Source organism: Motacilla alba, chromosome 21 (assembly GCF_015832195.1).
Source record: "Motacilla alba alba isolate MOTALB_02 chromosome 21, Motacilla_alba_V1.0_pri, whole genome shotgun sequence".
Taxonomy (NCBI): Eukaryota; Metazoa; Chordata; class Aves; order Passeriformes; family Motacillidae; genus Motacilla; species Motacilla alba.
In genome coordinates, this window is record NC_052036.1 from 3,412,405 (window position 1) to 3,428,719 (window position 16,315).

Here is a 16,315-nt window from a genome sequence, read left to right on the forward strand (position 1 = left end):
AAGGGCTCGCTGTGCCCCCCTGGAAAAGGGAGAGCCCCGCGGGTGTGACACTGCTGTCACACACGTGTCCTGCCCTCCTGCTCTCCAGACGAGTTGTAGAGACCCCCCCATGCCCAAAACTGAGGATGTCCCCGCTGCCATCACTCACTGTGCTCGCACAGGGGCCCGTAGTGGCCGGCGGGACAGCGGCAGGTGCCCGTGGCCGGGTGGCAGGTGGCATTGTGCAGGCAGGAGCAGCGCAGCTGGCAGGCGGCACCGAAGCTTCCTGGAGGGCATTCTGCGGGCAGAGGGAGCGGCAGAGCTGCTCAGCAGCCCCACAGCCACGCTTCAGACCGGGCGGCCGTGCAGCTTCACACTCCAGGCTGGGCTAAGGCACGGCTGGCACGGGTGGCGTGACAGAAACCGGACCCACTGTGTGAGCTCCTCTGTGGAGCGGGACAGGATGTGGAGGATTTTGTGGACAGTTGGCTAGCTGAGAAAGGTCACGTAGACATAATGCCGTTGGTTAAGCAAGAAAGGGACAAGTATAGGAGTCAGTAGTCAGTATAAAGCAAGGGCACTGTGCCCTTGGTGCAACAACAGGATAAGGAGGCAGATCTTTGGTTAGAAATAAGAAGAAAAGCAGAAAAGCTGTAAGAGTATAACTACAAGAATGCTAAAGTAGGTGTAGCTGGCTGATAAGTGACTGACCAATAATGAGCTCGCTTTTTGCAATATGTATTAGTCTCATTAACACCAATATAAATATGTGTGCCTATCAATAAAGTTTGGGGTTTGCTGATCACTTATGTTAAGTGCCGCTTTTCTCCCGCCAACCTCAACAACAGGATCTGGGCCAGCGTTACCTAATTCGCAGGATTTGCCCGTCCAGCCTGGGGCACAGGAGCAGGAGCCATCGGCGGGGTCGCAGAGCCCCCCGTTGTGGCAGGAGCAGGGCTGCTGGCAGCCCGGCCCGTAGCGGTGCTTCTCACAACCTGCGGGGCCAGAGGCAGCGGCGGTGGGCACAGGGACCGGAGCAGAGATCTCAGGGCGAGGAAATAATTTCCTGCCCAGGATCTTTCCCTGGCAGTCCTGATGCACGACACTTGCCTTGCTCACACGTGGGGCCAGCTCTGCCCGGAGGGCACACGCAGTCTCCGGTGACAGGGTGACAGGGAACACCAGCCCCACAGGGGCACAGCCCGGCACAGTCCTGGCCGTAGCGGCCAGCGGGGCATCCTGGAGGGAGGAAAACCTGGGTCAGGCCAAAGCAGGGCTGCGGAGGCGGGAGGTGGGAGAGGGAAAGTTTTGCACAGCACTGGAGCTGAGTGGTGGGACGAGAAGGAGCCTCCAGCCCTGCCCTGCTGTGCCATGGGGCCATGGAATGGTTTGGGTTGGAAGAGAGCTTAAAGATCATCTGTTTCCAGCCCCCCTGCCATGGGAAGGGACATCTCCTACTCAACCAGGCTGCTCCAAGCCCTGCCCAGCCGGGGCTGTACAGCAATACAGCGAGGTCACAGTGCGTCCGGAGAAATCACTTCATCGTAAAACAAACACAGCAGAAAAACATTTCCGTGGCTGAGGCAGACAGCAAGCACGGTCATCTGCAGGCTCCTTCCCTGGGACACAGCAGGAGGGCACTGCTGCCAGGACAGGTGGATGAAGGACACAGGGAACTTTTCCCAGGAGTCAGTCCTTGTTCTGCAGCTCATCCCCCACAGGGTTTTTCTGCGGGCAGGCTCTGCCTCTCCCACCCCTCAGCCCCCCCTGAGGAGGCTCCCTTGCTTCCCCAGCCCCTGTGGCCAGAGCAGAGCTCACCGATGGCGCAGTCGGCGCCAATGAAGCCCGCCGGGCAGTGGCACATCCCCGTGGCAGTGTCACACCGGCCCCCGTTCCTGCACTGGCACCGCCGCTCGCAGTCCCGGCCGTACCAGCCCGGGGAGCACTCTGAGGGCACAACAAACAGCGGCTACAAACTCAAGGAGAAGGTCCAGACAGCCCGGGAAATCCACCAGGTGGATTCGCACGGATGCCTCAGCCAGGAGGAGGCAGAGAGCTCTGCTGGGAGCTGGCTGTGCCAGCCCCAAAGCACCCAGCACTCAGCTCACACACTTCCCTCGAGGCACCGGCATTTCAGGATGGCACAGCCAGCACAGGGGATGCAGTGGGAGCAGAGCAGGACTCACCCAGCTGGCAGGCAGGGCCGTGGAAGCCAGGGGGGCAGACACAGGCCCCGGTGACAGGGTGGCATTCCTGGGTGGCTCCGGAGCACTGGCAGATCTGAGCACAGCCCTCCCCAAAGGTCCCTGGCAGGCAGGCTGTGAGGAGAAAGGGCACCAAGGTGGCTCAGGAGACATCCCACCCCTCTCTGCAAGGCTTTTTTTTAAACATTTTATTTTAAGCCAGGATTTAGAGAGCCTTTTATGGCAGCAAAATTCTCCACCACCCAAAAAGCAAAGGGACTCTCATGAAAAAGGTTAATTCACTCCAGGAAACACTTGGATTGAAAGGAAAGGCAAGTACTTAAAGGCATTAGATGCTTTTTGCTGTGCCAGCCCTCCCTGCCCTCCCATTTCTGCACGCTCCACACACAGAGATGGCAAATCCAGCACTGTCCTCTGCGTAAGGAACGTGCTCACACACCTCTGTCTCTTCCAGACTTGCTCATACCCACAGGAGCTCATTTTAATAGTGATTTATTGCTAATCCTCTGGCTAAACACCCAGCTCTGATTTCCCACTTGGCTCCCTCTGCCCCGCTAACATTCCACAGGAATGAACCCAGCTGCCAGCCTGGGAGCTGCTCCTTGGCACAGCTCTACTCTTGGGCTGTTTTTCCTTGTTTATCTTTTTTTTCCCCCTTCTATTTTCTGTAGGAATTGCTTGGCCTATCCCGTTCCCAGAGCCTGGCAGCAGAGCTGCAGGAGGATCTTTCCCATCTCCGTACATTTTTCACATCCAGAGCCGGTCAGTCCTGGCGGGCAGCCGCACTGGCCGGTGACATGGTGACAGGGCACTCCCAGGGGACAGCCACAGCGACTGGCACAGTTCTTCCCAAAGAAACCTGGCAGGCAGGCTGTGGGAAAACAAACAGAGGCATGTGAGTCTGCTGCCGTTGGAGTTCTGGAGAGTTTTAGACTTTCTGTGCTGACCCCACAAGAGAACAGTGCATTTAACCCGAGGCTGTGGAGAAACTTCCAAAATGGTTTGATAGCACTGAGATTGTGGCTGTGCAGTTGGTTAGAAGTGTGTAATGTCATGGTGGGAAACTTAGAGTTTGGGGTTTTAGAATACAGTAATAATTATGGAGCAAGATGGAGGTTTTAGGGTGGAGGCTGGTTCTTCTTCTTCACCTTCTTCACCTTCTTCTTCACCTTCTTCTTCACCTTCTTCCTCATCTTCTTCCTCCTTCTTCTTCACCTTCTTCTTCTCCTTCTTCTTCTCCTTCTTCTCCTTCTTCTTCTCCTTCTTCTTCACCTTCTTCTCCTTCTTCTTCTTCACCTTCTTCTCCTTCTTCTTCTCCTTCTTCTTAACCTTCTTCTCCTTCTTCTTCTCCTTCTTCTTCACCTTCTTCACCTTCTTCTTCACCTTCTTCTTCACCTTCTTCCTTCTTCTCCACGGGTTTGGGTGGTTTTGTGTAACTGGACAGGAAAGTCCACATTGCAGACTCCGAGTGATTGGTTATTGGGTTAAAAGTGAAAATAATTTAGGTGTCAGTTCTTCATTGGATAGTTTAGCATTAGAAGGCCTTGTAATGACAGATTGTTGGCCATTTTGTGCCTTGTTAATGAAAGACTGCAGAACTCACTGCTGTGAGGCTGCAACACAGATAAGAAATAACGAACACCTGAGTCTGAATGCCAACCATCATCTCAAGTGCCTTCAATCCCGACCTCGACAGAGGAAAAAGAAAGCTGAAAACGGGCATTCTGCCTGGATTTAAAGTTGTTGTTAATGCCTGGAAGGCATCAGAGCCCCCTCTGAGGGGCTCCTGCCCAGTGCCGAGCCAGCCCAGCAGCATCTTGGGTCACAGCCTCAAAATATTTTGCCACAACTTGTAATTCTCATGAAAAATGAAGTTTCCCTCTTCCCAGGCTCTGGAGCAGTTGATGTTTCCCTGGGTTTCCCTCACCTAGGGGTGTTCCTCACCTTTCTCACAGCGCCGGCCCCTCCAGCCCCGGGGGCAGTCACAAGCACCGGTGACGTGGTGGCAGGAGACGTTGTCCCCACAGTCACAGAGCTCCTCACAGCGTGCCCCAAACAGCCCCTCTGGACAAGCTTCAGGGATGAAAACACAGCAGAGAGGACAAGTTGCTCAAAAAAAAGTGACTTTTGGGGGCTTTTTCCCAGTAGCTCCACAGCTGACTGGGTCTATCTCTTGTGCACACACAGGCAGCTTGAAATACAGCCATGGGGAGCTGACAGGACCCTAGCGTGGTTCTTTTTCAACATAGATTCTACCTTCTGGGGGGGTTTCTTCATTAATTTATACTGGAAGGAATTACAGAAGCGCTTTACACTGCCTGGTGCCCCGTGCTGCTGAGGCTGTGTGGGGTTCTGGGGCATGTGACAATGCTGGGAGGGGACACTGTCCCTCAGGATGTGGCAGGACCCAGTGAGGTGATTTGTGTGGCCAAGCCTCAGCTGCCAGCAGAGCTGTTTACAGCCTCCTGAAAGAGAAAACATCCCCAGCAGGAAGCCTGAGAGTGGCTGGGGGCAGCTGAGGCTCTGGTGGCAGCTCCCTCCTGCCAGCTGCCAAGCGCTGCCGCTGGAATTCACACCCTGATTTAAGGACGTGCCAAGCTGAGGTGTCATGACCCCAGAAGGGAGGAAGCCTGTGGATCTCTGCTTGGTGTGCTGATATGTGGTGAGGTCCCTGTCACTGCTCTGAAGGCCAAGAGCCTTTCCAAACCCTTCCTGATGGGAAGGAGATTGCCAGGTGTTGGTTTTCTCAGCTTTTCCAGGGATGGGCTAATTGAGAGGTGGTTTAAAAGATTTTATTCTATTATCAGTCATTGAGAGAGAGAATTAATTAGAAATAAGTTTTAAGAATTCTTTACAAATCCGTTTCCCACAGCCAGGCTGTGTGCCACATCTAAGGACACAGCAGACACAGAGCCACAGGGACAGATGCCATGGCCTGCTGGGGCTTGGGACCAAAGCCAGGCCCTGAGGGTCGGTCTGATACAAGGACACACTGCAGGAAGAGTGGAGACAGGACAATCCACCCTTACAATAATCCTGGCAGAGGAAGGTCCTCCCTTGGCATTTTGGTTTCACCACACTGGGTTGCTGCCCTGCCTTCATTCTGCTGGCAGTCTGTTGTTTTGCACTGATGCCTGGGGGTCTGTGCCTTTGGGAATCCCACCCCTCTCCCACCAGCACTGCCACAGGCTGCTCTCGGTGTGCACCAGCACTTTCAGATGACAGGAACCAGCTGGGGTGGAACTGGATGATCTTTAAGGTCCCTTCCCACCCAAAGCCCCCTGTGATCTGATGGAAGAAGAAAGGGCACAGCAGAACAGGGGCACAGCCAAAACCATGGCACCGCCAGCTCCCTGCTTGCTGAAATCTGAATTTTCTGTCTTTGCTTAAGCCCCCAGACCCTCCCTGTGCAGCACCAGGTGCTGGCAGAGCCACGATGCCCAGATCACACTTACCCGTCTCACACTTGTCCCCGGTCCAGCCGGGCTGGCAGAGGCAGCGCCCGGTGTGGCGGTCACAGAGCCCCCCATGCTGGCACTCACAGCGCTGCTGGCACTCCAGGCCGTGCTGGCCCTGGGCACAGGCTGGCAGGGGCACAGGGTGAGACACTGCCCTGGTTCCCACCCGCCCAGCTCCCACCCTCCCAGCTCCCCAGAGGCACGGGAGGGACCGAGCTGCCCAACCCCTCGCACGTCACCTCCAACCTGCACAGGAAAACTGGTGGAGCTCTGGGTGCTGGGAACTTTAGACTTTCTGTGCTGATAGACTCTGACTCCCAGGAGAGCACTGCATTTGACCTGAGGTCATGGAGAAGCTTCCAAAATGGAATGACAGAACTGGGATTATGGGTGGGGAGTTGGTTGGAATTGTGTGATATCACAGGGTGGGAAACAGAGTTTGGGGTTTTAGAATATGGTGATTTATATGGAGCAAGATGGAAGTTTTAGGGTGGAAGCTGGTCCTCTTTCTTTACCTTCTTCTTCCTTCTTCTTCTTCATGGGTTTGGGTGGTATCACAGAATCACAGAATCACAGAATAATGAGGTTGGAAGAGACCTCTAAGATCATCGAGTCCAACCTATGCCCAAATACCTCAACTAGGCTATAGCACCAAGTGCCATGACCAGACTTTTTTTAAACACATCCAGAGATGGTGATTCTACCACCTCCCTGGGAAGAGCATTCCAGTACTTTATTATTCTTTCAGTGAAAAACTTTTTCCTAATATCCAACCTACACCTTCCCTGACATAGCTTGAGACTGTGTATTTTGTAACTGGGCAGGAAAGTCCACACTGCGGACTCCGAGTGATTAGTTTTTGGGTTAAAAGCGAAAATAATTTAGGTGTCAGTTCTTCATTGGATAGTTTAGGCTTAAAAGACCTTGTAACAAGGGACAGTTGGCCATGTTGAGCCTTGTTAGTGAAGGACTGCAGAACTCACTGCTGTGAGGCTGCAACACAGATAAGAAATAATAAACACCTGAGTCTGAACGCGAACTATCGTCTCAAGTGAATCCCGACAGAGGTAGAAAAAGGAAGCCAAAACCAGGCAGAAAACCATTCCCAACCAGGCCCTGTCTGCCCCAGAGCCGTTCCCCAGCCGTTTCCTCACCCAGCTCACAGGCCAGCCCCGTCCAGCCTGCAGGGCAAGCGCAGGTCCCCGAGGCCGGGTCGCAGGTGCCGCCGTTGTGGCAGAGGCAGCGCTGCTGGCAGTTCTTCCCATAAAACCCCGCCGGGCAGGCTGAGGGACAAACAGGACAGACATCCCGGTCAGGACACAGCTCTGGAGGCTTGTGCCACGCTGCCAGAGCCGTGGGTGGATGCTCTGATACACAGCAACACTGATTTTGATGCAGTGACAACCTGAGGTATGTCACCTGCTCAGGTAAGAGGCAGCAGCGTTCTGCCCACCCCGAGGAGTGGCGTTCCTCCCCGCGCTGGCAGGGGAAGCAGAAGGTGTGGGAAGGGTTACCTTGCTGGCACGAGGGTCCCGTCCACCCCTCGGGACAGAGGCAGCGGCCGCTGACGTGGCTGCAGGTGGCGTTGTTGAAGCAGTGGCAGGTGTGGCTGCAGTTCTGGCCGTACCTGTTCTCCGGGCACGCTGCAGGGAAGAAGAGCAGGCAGGAGTGGTGGGCACTGGGTGGGAATTACAGCAGCCAGGCTCCTGCCAACCTTCCCAAGGGCTGGGAGGGGATGTGTTGGGGTGGTTGGCTGCTCTGTGAGGGGGTTTTGTGGTGGTATTACAGGGAAATAATGTGACATCCAAACAGACACTGCTACCATCACTGTTACATCCTTCATCTATTTGGAAGCAGTTTTGCTGGATGGCCAAGCCCTCGTTGCATCCAACCACAACATGCTCAGGCATAGCCCCCCAAATTAAATTCTGAACCCAAATTAGATTCCACACAGAGAAAATCAGAAATGGGGAATGAACAACCCAGAGATCCAGTTCCTGTGACCCAGCAGCAGAGACAGCCCTGGCTCCAGAGTGCCATGGAGGGCAGGGTGGGCACCTCCCGTGGGCACCTCCCACAGGCACCTGCCCTGGGCACAGACACCTGCCCTGGGCACAAACACCTGCCCTGGGCACAGACACCTACCCTGGGCACAGCGGGCACCAGTCCAGCCCGGGGGACACTGGCACTGTCCTGTCACAGGGTCACAGTGGGCACCATTCAGGCAGTCACAGGCTTGCCGACACTCCAGTCCATAAAATCCGTCAGGGCAGGCTGTGGAAAACAAAGGAGAAATCCACACAGAATGCAGAGCTGGAGCCCTCCCAGAGGGAAAAGGTGCCTGCCCCTTGGTGGCCTTTGTGGCCAGTGTGAGGCTGCACCAGTGTGACAGTGCTGCTGAGGGCAGCAGATACTGGATGCAAGTCCACTGTGGACATTGCAGGTACAGGAGAGGGCAGTGGAGGATCACGAGAGTGATGGCTTGAGGTTCCTGCCCACGGAGAGGCTGCTGGGGGAGCTGGATCCCTGCATCCAGGGATCCTCCAAGAGGCTGCTCCAAGACCCCGTGTGCAACACGTACACACTCAGGTGACCACAGCAGCTGTGCAACCACTGGGTCACTTATTATTTACATTTTCATAGTCCTTTTTCTCCCCTAAACCTTTTCCCTCCAGAAATAAAACCAGAGGCAGCAGCTTGCAGTCTTGTTGCTCCCCCATGGCCATCCTGAGGAATTCTCTTTGCTGTAACGGGATGACAAAGTCAGACAGGGAGCACAAACTCTGTGGGATGGAGGCCCAGTGCCCAGGGTCAGGTACTCACCGTGCTCACAGAAGGTTCCTCGCCAGCCTGGGCTGCAGGTACAGGCCCCACTGACGTGGTCACAGGTGGCTCCATTGTCACACTGGCACTGGTGCCGACAGCTCAGCCCAAACCACCCTTCTGGGCACTCTGAAAGAAATGAGTCTGAGGAGTCTGTCCCTTCCTGGGTCTCAGACGAGATATCCTAAGGCAGGGGCTTGGATTCTGAATGGAATAAAAATATCTGACAGCTGAAGCCACAACCAGCAGCTTCTAACCTTCCCTTACAGGTGTGTTCCCACATCACCCAGCCTCCCCGGGGACTGGATCAGCATCACAGCCAGGGAAGGGGACTGGGCTGGAGCAACGCCCTTCCCTGGAAGCCCTGCAGGCCCTGTGGGTGTGAGGGCAGGCAGGGCAGGGGCAGCACTCACTCTGCTCACAGTGGGTGCCCGTGTAGCCGGCCTCGCACAGGCACTGCCCGCTCTCAGCGCTGCAGCTGCCGTCGCTGTTGCTGCAGTTGCAGGCGTGGGCACAGTCAGGGCCCCAGCGCCCCAGGTCACAGGCTGGAAAAACACAGCAGGAGCCCGTCACTGGTGTGTACCTGAGAGCACAGCGTGGGCACAACGACAAACACGGCGGCAGAGAGGCCAGTGGCACTGCCAGCACCAGACACAGCAAAGAAACCAAAAGGATTCCAGAGGGATTTCCCTGGCAGAGGCACGAAAACGAGAATGGAGCAATGGCAGCGTAGCTTGGCACGGGTCAGAGTGGCCCAGGAGGGAGGGTGGCAGAGCACAGGGGCCGTACCTCGCTGGCAGTGGTGCCCTGTCCAGCCGGGCGGGCAGCTGCACGTCCCCGTCACCGGATGGCAATGTCCCTCGTTGCCACAGCTGCAGCTCAGCTGGCAGGCGGGGCCGAACCAGCCGGGCGGACACACTGCCAAGGGAAACAGGGAGGGACTGCAGGTGGCTGCTGGAATGCCAGCCCTGGGTACCACAGTGCTCTGGCAGAGCACTGACACAGCTCTCACACCCCGAGTGCAGGTGCTGAACGGGACAAGGGGCTCAGTGTTCTGCCTTCTTTTCTCCTGCTGCAGAAGTTACTACAGTGGAGATGGAGCTAGAGGGACTTTGAAGTCCCCAGGCTGCACCCCAATGAGCAAGGAAACAGAGATGTGTCGCCACATTTCTCCTCACAGGGAAAAGCAAGGCACAATTCTTCCCAAGGATTTCTGAGATTCACATTCTCTGAGCCTCAGAGAAAGGGAAAACACAATTCTTATTATTTGCTGTGCCTATGTTTGTGCTAAAGTAGAATGCAATATGGAGATTGTTTACCCAGAGTGATGGAGTTTTGTTTCCTTGGCCTGTCAGGGCCAAGAGTATGTGTGTGTGTTGTGACTGTCAGGTGACAGTCATGAGATTCTGGGCAGTTGAGTTCAGGGCAGTGCTTGGCAGGTTCAGTTTTAGATGTATAGAATAATATAGTAGTATAAAGTAATTAGAATAATATAGTAGAATAAAGTAATTAATTAGCCTTCTGATAGCAATGGAGTCAGATGCATCATTCTCTCCCCTTCATCGGGACCAAAAATATCTGTTATAGAGATGTGCCCAGTGCTGAGCGTGGCAGTGCCTGGTCGGTCAGTGGATGCCCAGCTCAGCTGAGATACCCCCACTCCCCCTGGAGATGAGGAGCCCAGCCCAGCCTGCACTCACCATCCTGGCAGCGCTGGCCGGTGTAGCCCGGGGGGCACAGACAGGCTCCGGTGGCGCGGTCACAGCTGGCGTTGTTGGCACAGTCAGGGCAGATCTCCTGGCAGCCCGGCCCCCAGAGACCCTCAGGGCAAGCTGGAGCGTGAGCAGACAGAGAACACACAGCACCAGGATCAGAGCCGAGGTGGCAGAGGGGATGTGAGACCTTTTGGGCTCCCTCTGGCCAGCAGCGCTGTGCTCCTGCGAGACGTGGGTTTTGTTCACAGTGAGCACAGCATGGCCCAGCCTGCTCCACAGGCACTCTCTAAGTGCTATTCTGAGCTCACTCCAGCATTTTCATGCCAATTTTGGATTTGCAGCCACTTGCAGGGAGCTCCAAGGGCTCCTCAGTGGGAAATGGTGCTGCTGGCACAGGGGCTCCACAGCTGCCGCCACACCGTGGACAGCACATCAGTCACTGCTCTGGGAGCTGCAAAGAAGGAGCAAAAGGCTAAGCTGCTAAAACCAGGGCAAGAATCCTTCTCCAACTGGTCCTAAGCTGCTCCAGGGCTTGGAAAAAAGGCAGCTTGAAATGTATGGTGAGCACTGTGCACACGTAGTTTCATTGCTCAGCCAAACTCTTAGGAGCAGAATATCTCTATGTGACTAATACCTTCCAGCTGCTGCAATACTGCAGAATCATGCAAAACCTTTCCATTTCAGACTCTCCAGTTTTTCAGCAGTTAAAGACTAATCTGGTGAAGGCAATTAAAAGCATGCATCAATAAAGAAAGGTTCCTCTCCTACACTGAGGACTGCAACAACAAAAAACATCTAAACATCTTCATCTTTTTCATTGTGTTAAGACTCACCATCAGAAGCTGCAATTTTCTCTAATTTTCCACAAAGATGATTCTAATTGCAGAGGGCGCTTTTAAAATTAGTTTTAGTAAAAGAAAAGCAATAGGTCTACACCTAAATTCCTCCCTCCACACTGAAATCCCTGAGCGCTTGCTCTGCTGCCCGTGCTCACCTTGGGCACAGTCGTGTCCTGTCCAGCCAGGTGGGCAGTGGCACTGCCCCGTGCTCCTGTCACAGGATGCCTCTCCACAGGCACAGGGATGCTGACAGCCTGGCCCAAATGTCCCCTCGGGGCACTCTGTGGGAGAACAGCAGGGTCAGAACATCCTCCCAAAATGTCCAAGAGCATTTTACTAACCTGGCCCTGCAGGCTGAAGGAGCCTCTGGGTTTGTGGGGGGTTCCCACAGCTGGGAGAGGTTCCCACCTGTGCCCATGGTTTGGTGGGCATGCTGGTGTTTGCTCAAAGGTTGCACTCGGTGATCTTGGAGGTCTTTTCCAACATTAGTGATTCTGTGAGCCTGGGTGTGACCCCTCTGTGAGCCACTCTGGTCACCTCCAGCACTGCCACCACCACCCTGGTCTGTCTGCCTGTTGTGTGTCCTTTCAACAAGTATTTCTTCATGCAAGAGTGACCACTCACATCCCCAAAAACTGAGGCCAAACTGATCTCCAGTCTTCGGACAAGGAGTCTGCCCAAGCCACCCTGCTGTCTCTGGGCTGGGGTGAGGGTCACAGCCCCACACCAAACCACCCCTTGGCTTTTCCAAGGTGCTCTGAGGGTTTTTTACCTCCCTGGCTGAACTCCTCCAGGACCTGAGCACCAGGTTTTTAAGAAGCAGCCAGGTTTGCAGCAGGACACAGATGGAAAGCAGGAAAGAAGGAACATCCTCATCCACAGGAGGGATAAGTGTTTTTCCTTCCCTCTGCTCTGATGCCAGCGTGGTTCTGCTGATCCCAGCTCGCTTTGATCTTTGCACCCCGCGCCACAATTTAGCAACCAGTGGGTGACATGCAAACTGAGGGCCCCAGAGCAAAGATCCCTAAATCCTCCTTGCGTCCCCCATGAGAGCTCCAGGCTCAGCAAAGCCAATGTTCTGAAAAGCTTCAGCAGAGGGGAACACACGGGCACTGACAAACCGCGGAGGAAACGCAGCGCCTCCATTTCCAGTGACACAGTGGAGTTTTTGTTATTCCTCCTCTTTGCTAATTGATGGCAGATGTTTGTCTTCACCCTTTAATAATTTCCAGATCCGAACAACAGCCAAGAGCCTACTATTTCTATACAAATATTTGTGTTATTTCCTGTGACTCCCCCCTACAGCCTTCAGCTCCTTTCTTACCCTTTTTAAAAATATCCTGAGCAGGAGCACCCAGCCTGACAAGGCTCCAGGGGCTCCAGGGGCCACAGCTTCCCCCCACGGGGGACTCAGGGCTCAGGTCAGACCCTGCCAGGGAGCCCAGCCCTGCAGGAGCTGCTCCCATCTCTCCTTCCAGCACTATGGGAGCAATTGCATTGGGATTTTTGCTGCTTTCTGCAGCTCTTGTTCTGTCAGAGACGGGGCTCTGCACAACCCTTTGCTGGCAGATCAATGAGGCTGATGGTTGCAGCTTCTGGGCTGGGGTGAAGCAGTGCTTGGCTAAACATCAGTTAGTGCAGAAACCCCTGGGATGCTCCCATCCAAATCCAGATGCTGGCCACTTCCAGCCTCTCCATGCAGCGTCCTCTGCTGCTGCAGCCTGTCTCCAAGTGTCCAACTTTTTGCATTTTCTGCAGGACCTAACCAGCTGAAGTGGGTTCAGGAGGCCCCAGCCCCACAAGAGCAGGAGTGGGTTGATTTTTCAGTCACCACTCAGCTCTGTGGTTGGCAGAACTTATTCTTCTCCAAACACTGCGTTCATATCTTGCAATCATCACCTCGGGCCAATGACTCACTGCCTTTAGGTTCTCTCAAAGCACCTTTGTCTGCCCAAAGTGAAGCTCTCTGGCACACAAACCACCCCCAGGATCTTGAAACCTGCCCCCTCAGAGCCTGAGTGTTGGACACAGACATAGAGCTGGGCAGCTCAGTCACCGTCCCATCAACTGGCCCTCCATGGGAAGAGCACAAAACTGCTCTAGGAGGTTCCTACAGAGGCAGAAGGTTGAATCCTCGTGTAAATGAAGTGTAAAATACTCCTTTGCACTTGCAAATGAAACAGTTTCAACAAAAAATAGAGAACAGAGCAGAAAATGTGATACTGTTGTGCTGGGCAGGGATTGCCGGCAAGGGAAAAGATATCGAAGCCAGGGAAAGATAAATAGACCCTAATCACCTCCATCTACCCACAGAGATGTCCAGTGGCAGGGTGAAGAGAGACCTTGCTCTCCTTTTGTGAGCCAGGCTCAGTTTATACCAGGAATTCTCTCTCCCACTTTAAAGAGGTGGCAGTGTCTCACAGAGACCTGTGGATGGCAGCTCCTGCGTCCCCTGAAGTCTCTGCTGGCCACCCATCAGATCACCTGCAGCGGGCTGGGGCTCTCGGGGGGTTCTGGAAGTGCTTTTGTGTCGTTTTGTGCAGCAAAATGCTGAGGACTGATGAGTTTCTAGCACCCACAGAGCTGCCCTGCATGGCCCTGCCTTACCTTGGTCGCAGTGCTCGCCGTGGTAGCCTGGGGGACACTCCTTGTGACACTCCCCGGTGACAGGGTCACAGGGCACTCCTGGAGAGCAGCTGCACTTCTTCTTGCAGCCATCCCCATAATAGCCAGGGTCACAGCCTGTCAACAGCCAGAATTAGACAGAAAGAAGCTCTGAAATGACTCCTTGCCCCTGGGTGCTGAGCACCTTCCAAGCTCCACCACCCACTGTCCCAGCTGTCCCCACCCACTGTCCCAGCTCCTGCTGACCACTGAACATGGCTGAGTGTGAGCATGGTGGGCAAGAGGTGAGACAGTCTGGGAGGGTGGAAAGCAAGCAGAGCTTTCCCCTGAGAAAATTAATGGGGGAAAGAGGCCATGGGAGGAGAAAGGGGGATGTTCTGGGGGTGCTTTGTGGGAACAGAATGACACCAGTGTGAGTGTGGATCTGCTGAAGGTTGGGAGGGCTCTGCAGAGGGACCTGGACAGGCTGCATAGATGGGACACACCCAGGGATATGAGGTTTAACAAGTCCAAGTGCCAGGTCCTGCACTTTGGCCACAACAATCCCTGCAGCACTACAGGCTGGGGACAGAGTGGATGAACAGCAGCCAGGCAGAAAGGACTGATGGACAGCAGCTGGACAGGAGCCAGCAGTGTGTCCAGGTGGCCAAGAAGGCCAGTGGCTGCTGGCCTGGATCAGGAATGGTGTGGCCAGCAGGAGCAGGGCAGTGATTCTCCCCCTGTGCTGGGCACTGGCTGGGCAGCACCTCGAGTGCTGTGCCCAGTTCTGGGCCCCCCAATTTAGGAAGGACATGGAGGGGCTGGAGCGTGTCCAGAGAAGGGCAACAAGGCTGGGGAGGAGTCTGGAACACAAGTCCTGTGAGGAGCAGCTGAGGGAGCTGGGGTTATCATGGAGAAGAGGAGGCTCAGGGGAGACTTCATCACTCCCTGCCAGGGGCTGCAGCCAGGGAATCAGGAACAAGAGGACACAGCCTTAAAGCTGCACCAGAGGAGGTTTGGGTTGGACATTAAGAAGAAATTCTTCACAAAAAGGGTGATTGGGAATTGGAATGAGCTGCCCAGGGAGGTGGTGGAGTCACTGTCCCTGTCGTGTTTAAGGAAAGCCTGGATGTGGCACACAGCACCGTGGTCTGGGTGCCAAGGTGGCGCTGGCCCATAGGCTGGGTTTGATGACCTCAGAGGTGTTTGCCAAGCCAGCTGGCCGTGTGGCCATGTGCCTCACTCACTGTCCTGGCAGCGCTGGCCGCGGTAGCCGGGTTTGCAGCGGCAGGAGCCGTCCCTGGCGTCGCAGTCCCACGAGTTGCGCTGCAGGCACCGGCACTCCTCCGAGCAGCCGGCCCCAAACGCCCACTTGGGGCACGCTGCGGGGACAGGGAAGAGCTGGTCAGCGAGGGGCAGAAAGCTCCTTCCCGGAAAGGCTGGGATCCAGGGATAATCCGAGCGTACCCAGGTGGCAGAACCGGCCGTACAAGCCGGGATCGCACAGGCAGGCGCCGTAAATCCGATGGCAGTGACCCCGGTTGGCACAGTTGCACTTCTTCCTGCAGTGCTTCCCGAAAAATCCCTTGGGGCACCCTAGTAACAGAGAGAGGTTTCCTGGGAAGATGAGCCAGTTTCAGCAGGTCGTTTTAATTGAGGGAAAAACACAGAACCAGAGCTGTGTTCAGTTCTCAGAAACAGAGCGGGGATGCACCAAGGGAAGGGATGCAGCCAGGGAGAGAGAGATCAGATTCCCTGCACCAGCTCCAAATCAGCTGTGCAATGTCACAGGGGATGTCACTTCACGGTGCTCCAGGGCACCCAGCAGCTCTGCACTCACTGTGACCAGCAACTCTGCTGGTTGGGACAGAAATAACCCACCCACAGGGCTCTGAGAGGTCAAGGCTGTCCTCTGTGAGAAAGCAACCCACGAGGCTGCTCCTGTTGAAAAGCCACAGGGATATTTGCACTATTAAGTGAATAAAATTATTGTTTTTTCTCTGTTATGCTAAAGATCTCGATATTGGAAGCACATGGCAGACAGGCTGTGTCAGCAGAGTGCTCTGGCCAGCAGCTGCCCAGCAGCACGTGCCTTGTCCCTGCGATCAGAGGAGCAGAGGAAATGCCACCTTGGGACAACAGAGCAATTCTGCATTGTTTATTCTCATTTCACCCTCCTGTTTTCTCTCTGTGCCCCTCAATCACCTCCTTCCTACAGAAAGAAGAGGTTGAGGTATCTCTTGTGTTCATTTGCATTCTGCTTCACTCTCCTCCTTCAGTAATAGTTCCCATATGCTCCCAACATGTGACTGAAGTCTTTTTGTCTGAATCTCTGATTGTCTCCCTCTTTCTGGTTTTCAAAGGATGTCCCCCAAATTTTAACCCTTTGGGAGCGAGAAATGAGCACCACCCGCAGTGACACTTCCTTTGGGTACTCTGGGTAACTACTGCTGTCACAGCTTTACAATGCTTTGGGTGGAAAATACCTCCACGGTTTCCATGGAAATTAACCACGGAAATTGTGGGCTTGACATTCTTTCCTGTGTCTGCCACTGAATGCCCCACGAAATGGAGATTTCTGCCCCCAGTCACGGATGAGCAGTGAACAGGGACTGAAAGGTCTCTGAGTGCAAAGACAGAACACCTGGAGCACTGTTTCGTGGGGGAAGAGTGCCATTTACCTTTCCTTTTGC

At 54.6% G+C, this 16,315-nt stretch overlaps 1 protein-coding gene across 3 annotated transcripts in view; it reads right to left on the reverse strand.

The window, feature by feature from the left end:
- Nucleotides 1-16,315, reverse strand: part of MEGF6 (multiple EGF like domains 6) — a 91,774-nt gene that overhangs the window by 3,277 nt on the left and 72,182 nt on the right. For 2 of the 3 annotated variants that reach the window (XM_038159974.1, XM_038159976.1), the window contains 19 exons: nucleotides 15,090-15,218; nucleotides 14,870-15,004; nucleotides 13,626-13,760; nucleotides 11,174-11,299; nucleotides 10,165-10,296; nucleotides 9,254-9,382; nucleotides 8,878-9,009; nucleotides 8,465-8,593; nucleotides 7,787-7,915; nucleotides 7,156-7,284; nucleotides 6,796-6,924; nucleotides 5,639-5,767; nucleotides 4,128-4,256; nucleotides 2,926-3,054; nucleotides 2,166-2,297; nucleotides 1,798-1,926; nucleotides 1,090-1,218; nucleotides 846-974; nucleotides 149-301 (listed from right to left, as the gene is read on the reverse strand). In XM_038159974.1, the coding sequence (XP_038015902.1) occupies nucleotides 149-301; nucleotides 846-974; nucleotides 1,090-1,218; nucleotides 1,798-1,926; nucleotides 2,166-2,297; nucleotides 2,926-3,054; nucleotides 4,128-4,256; nucleotides 5,639-5,767; nucleotides 6,796-6,924; nucleotides 7,156-7,284; nucleotides 7,787-7,915; nucleotides 8,465-8,593; nucleotides 8,878-9,009; nucleotides 9,254-9,382; nucleotides 10,165-10,296; nucleotides 11,174-11,299; nucleotides 13,626-13,760; nucleotides 14,870-15,004; nucleotides 15,090-15,218 (2,493 nt within the window). The remainder of the gene's footprint in view (nucleotides 1-148; nucleotides 302-845; nucleotides 975-1,089; nucleotides 1,219-1,797; nucleotides 1,927-2,165; nucleotides 2,298-2,925; nucleotides 3,055-4,127; nucleotides 4,257-5,638; nucleotides 5,768-6,795; nucleotides 6,925-7,155; nucleotides 7,285-7,786; nucleotides 7,916-8,464; nucleotides 8,594-8,877; nucleotides 9,010-9,253; nucleotides 9,383-10,164; nucleotides 10,297-11,173; nucleotides 11,300-13,625; nucleotides 13,761-14,869; nucleotides 15,005-15,089; nucleotides 15,219-16,315) is intronic. The other variant, XM_038159975.1, reaches the window with a different exon arrangement.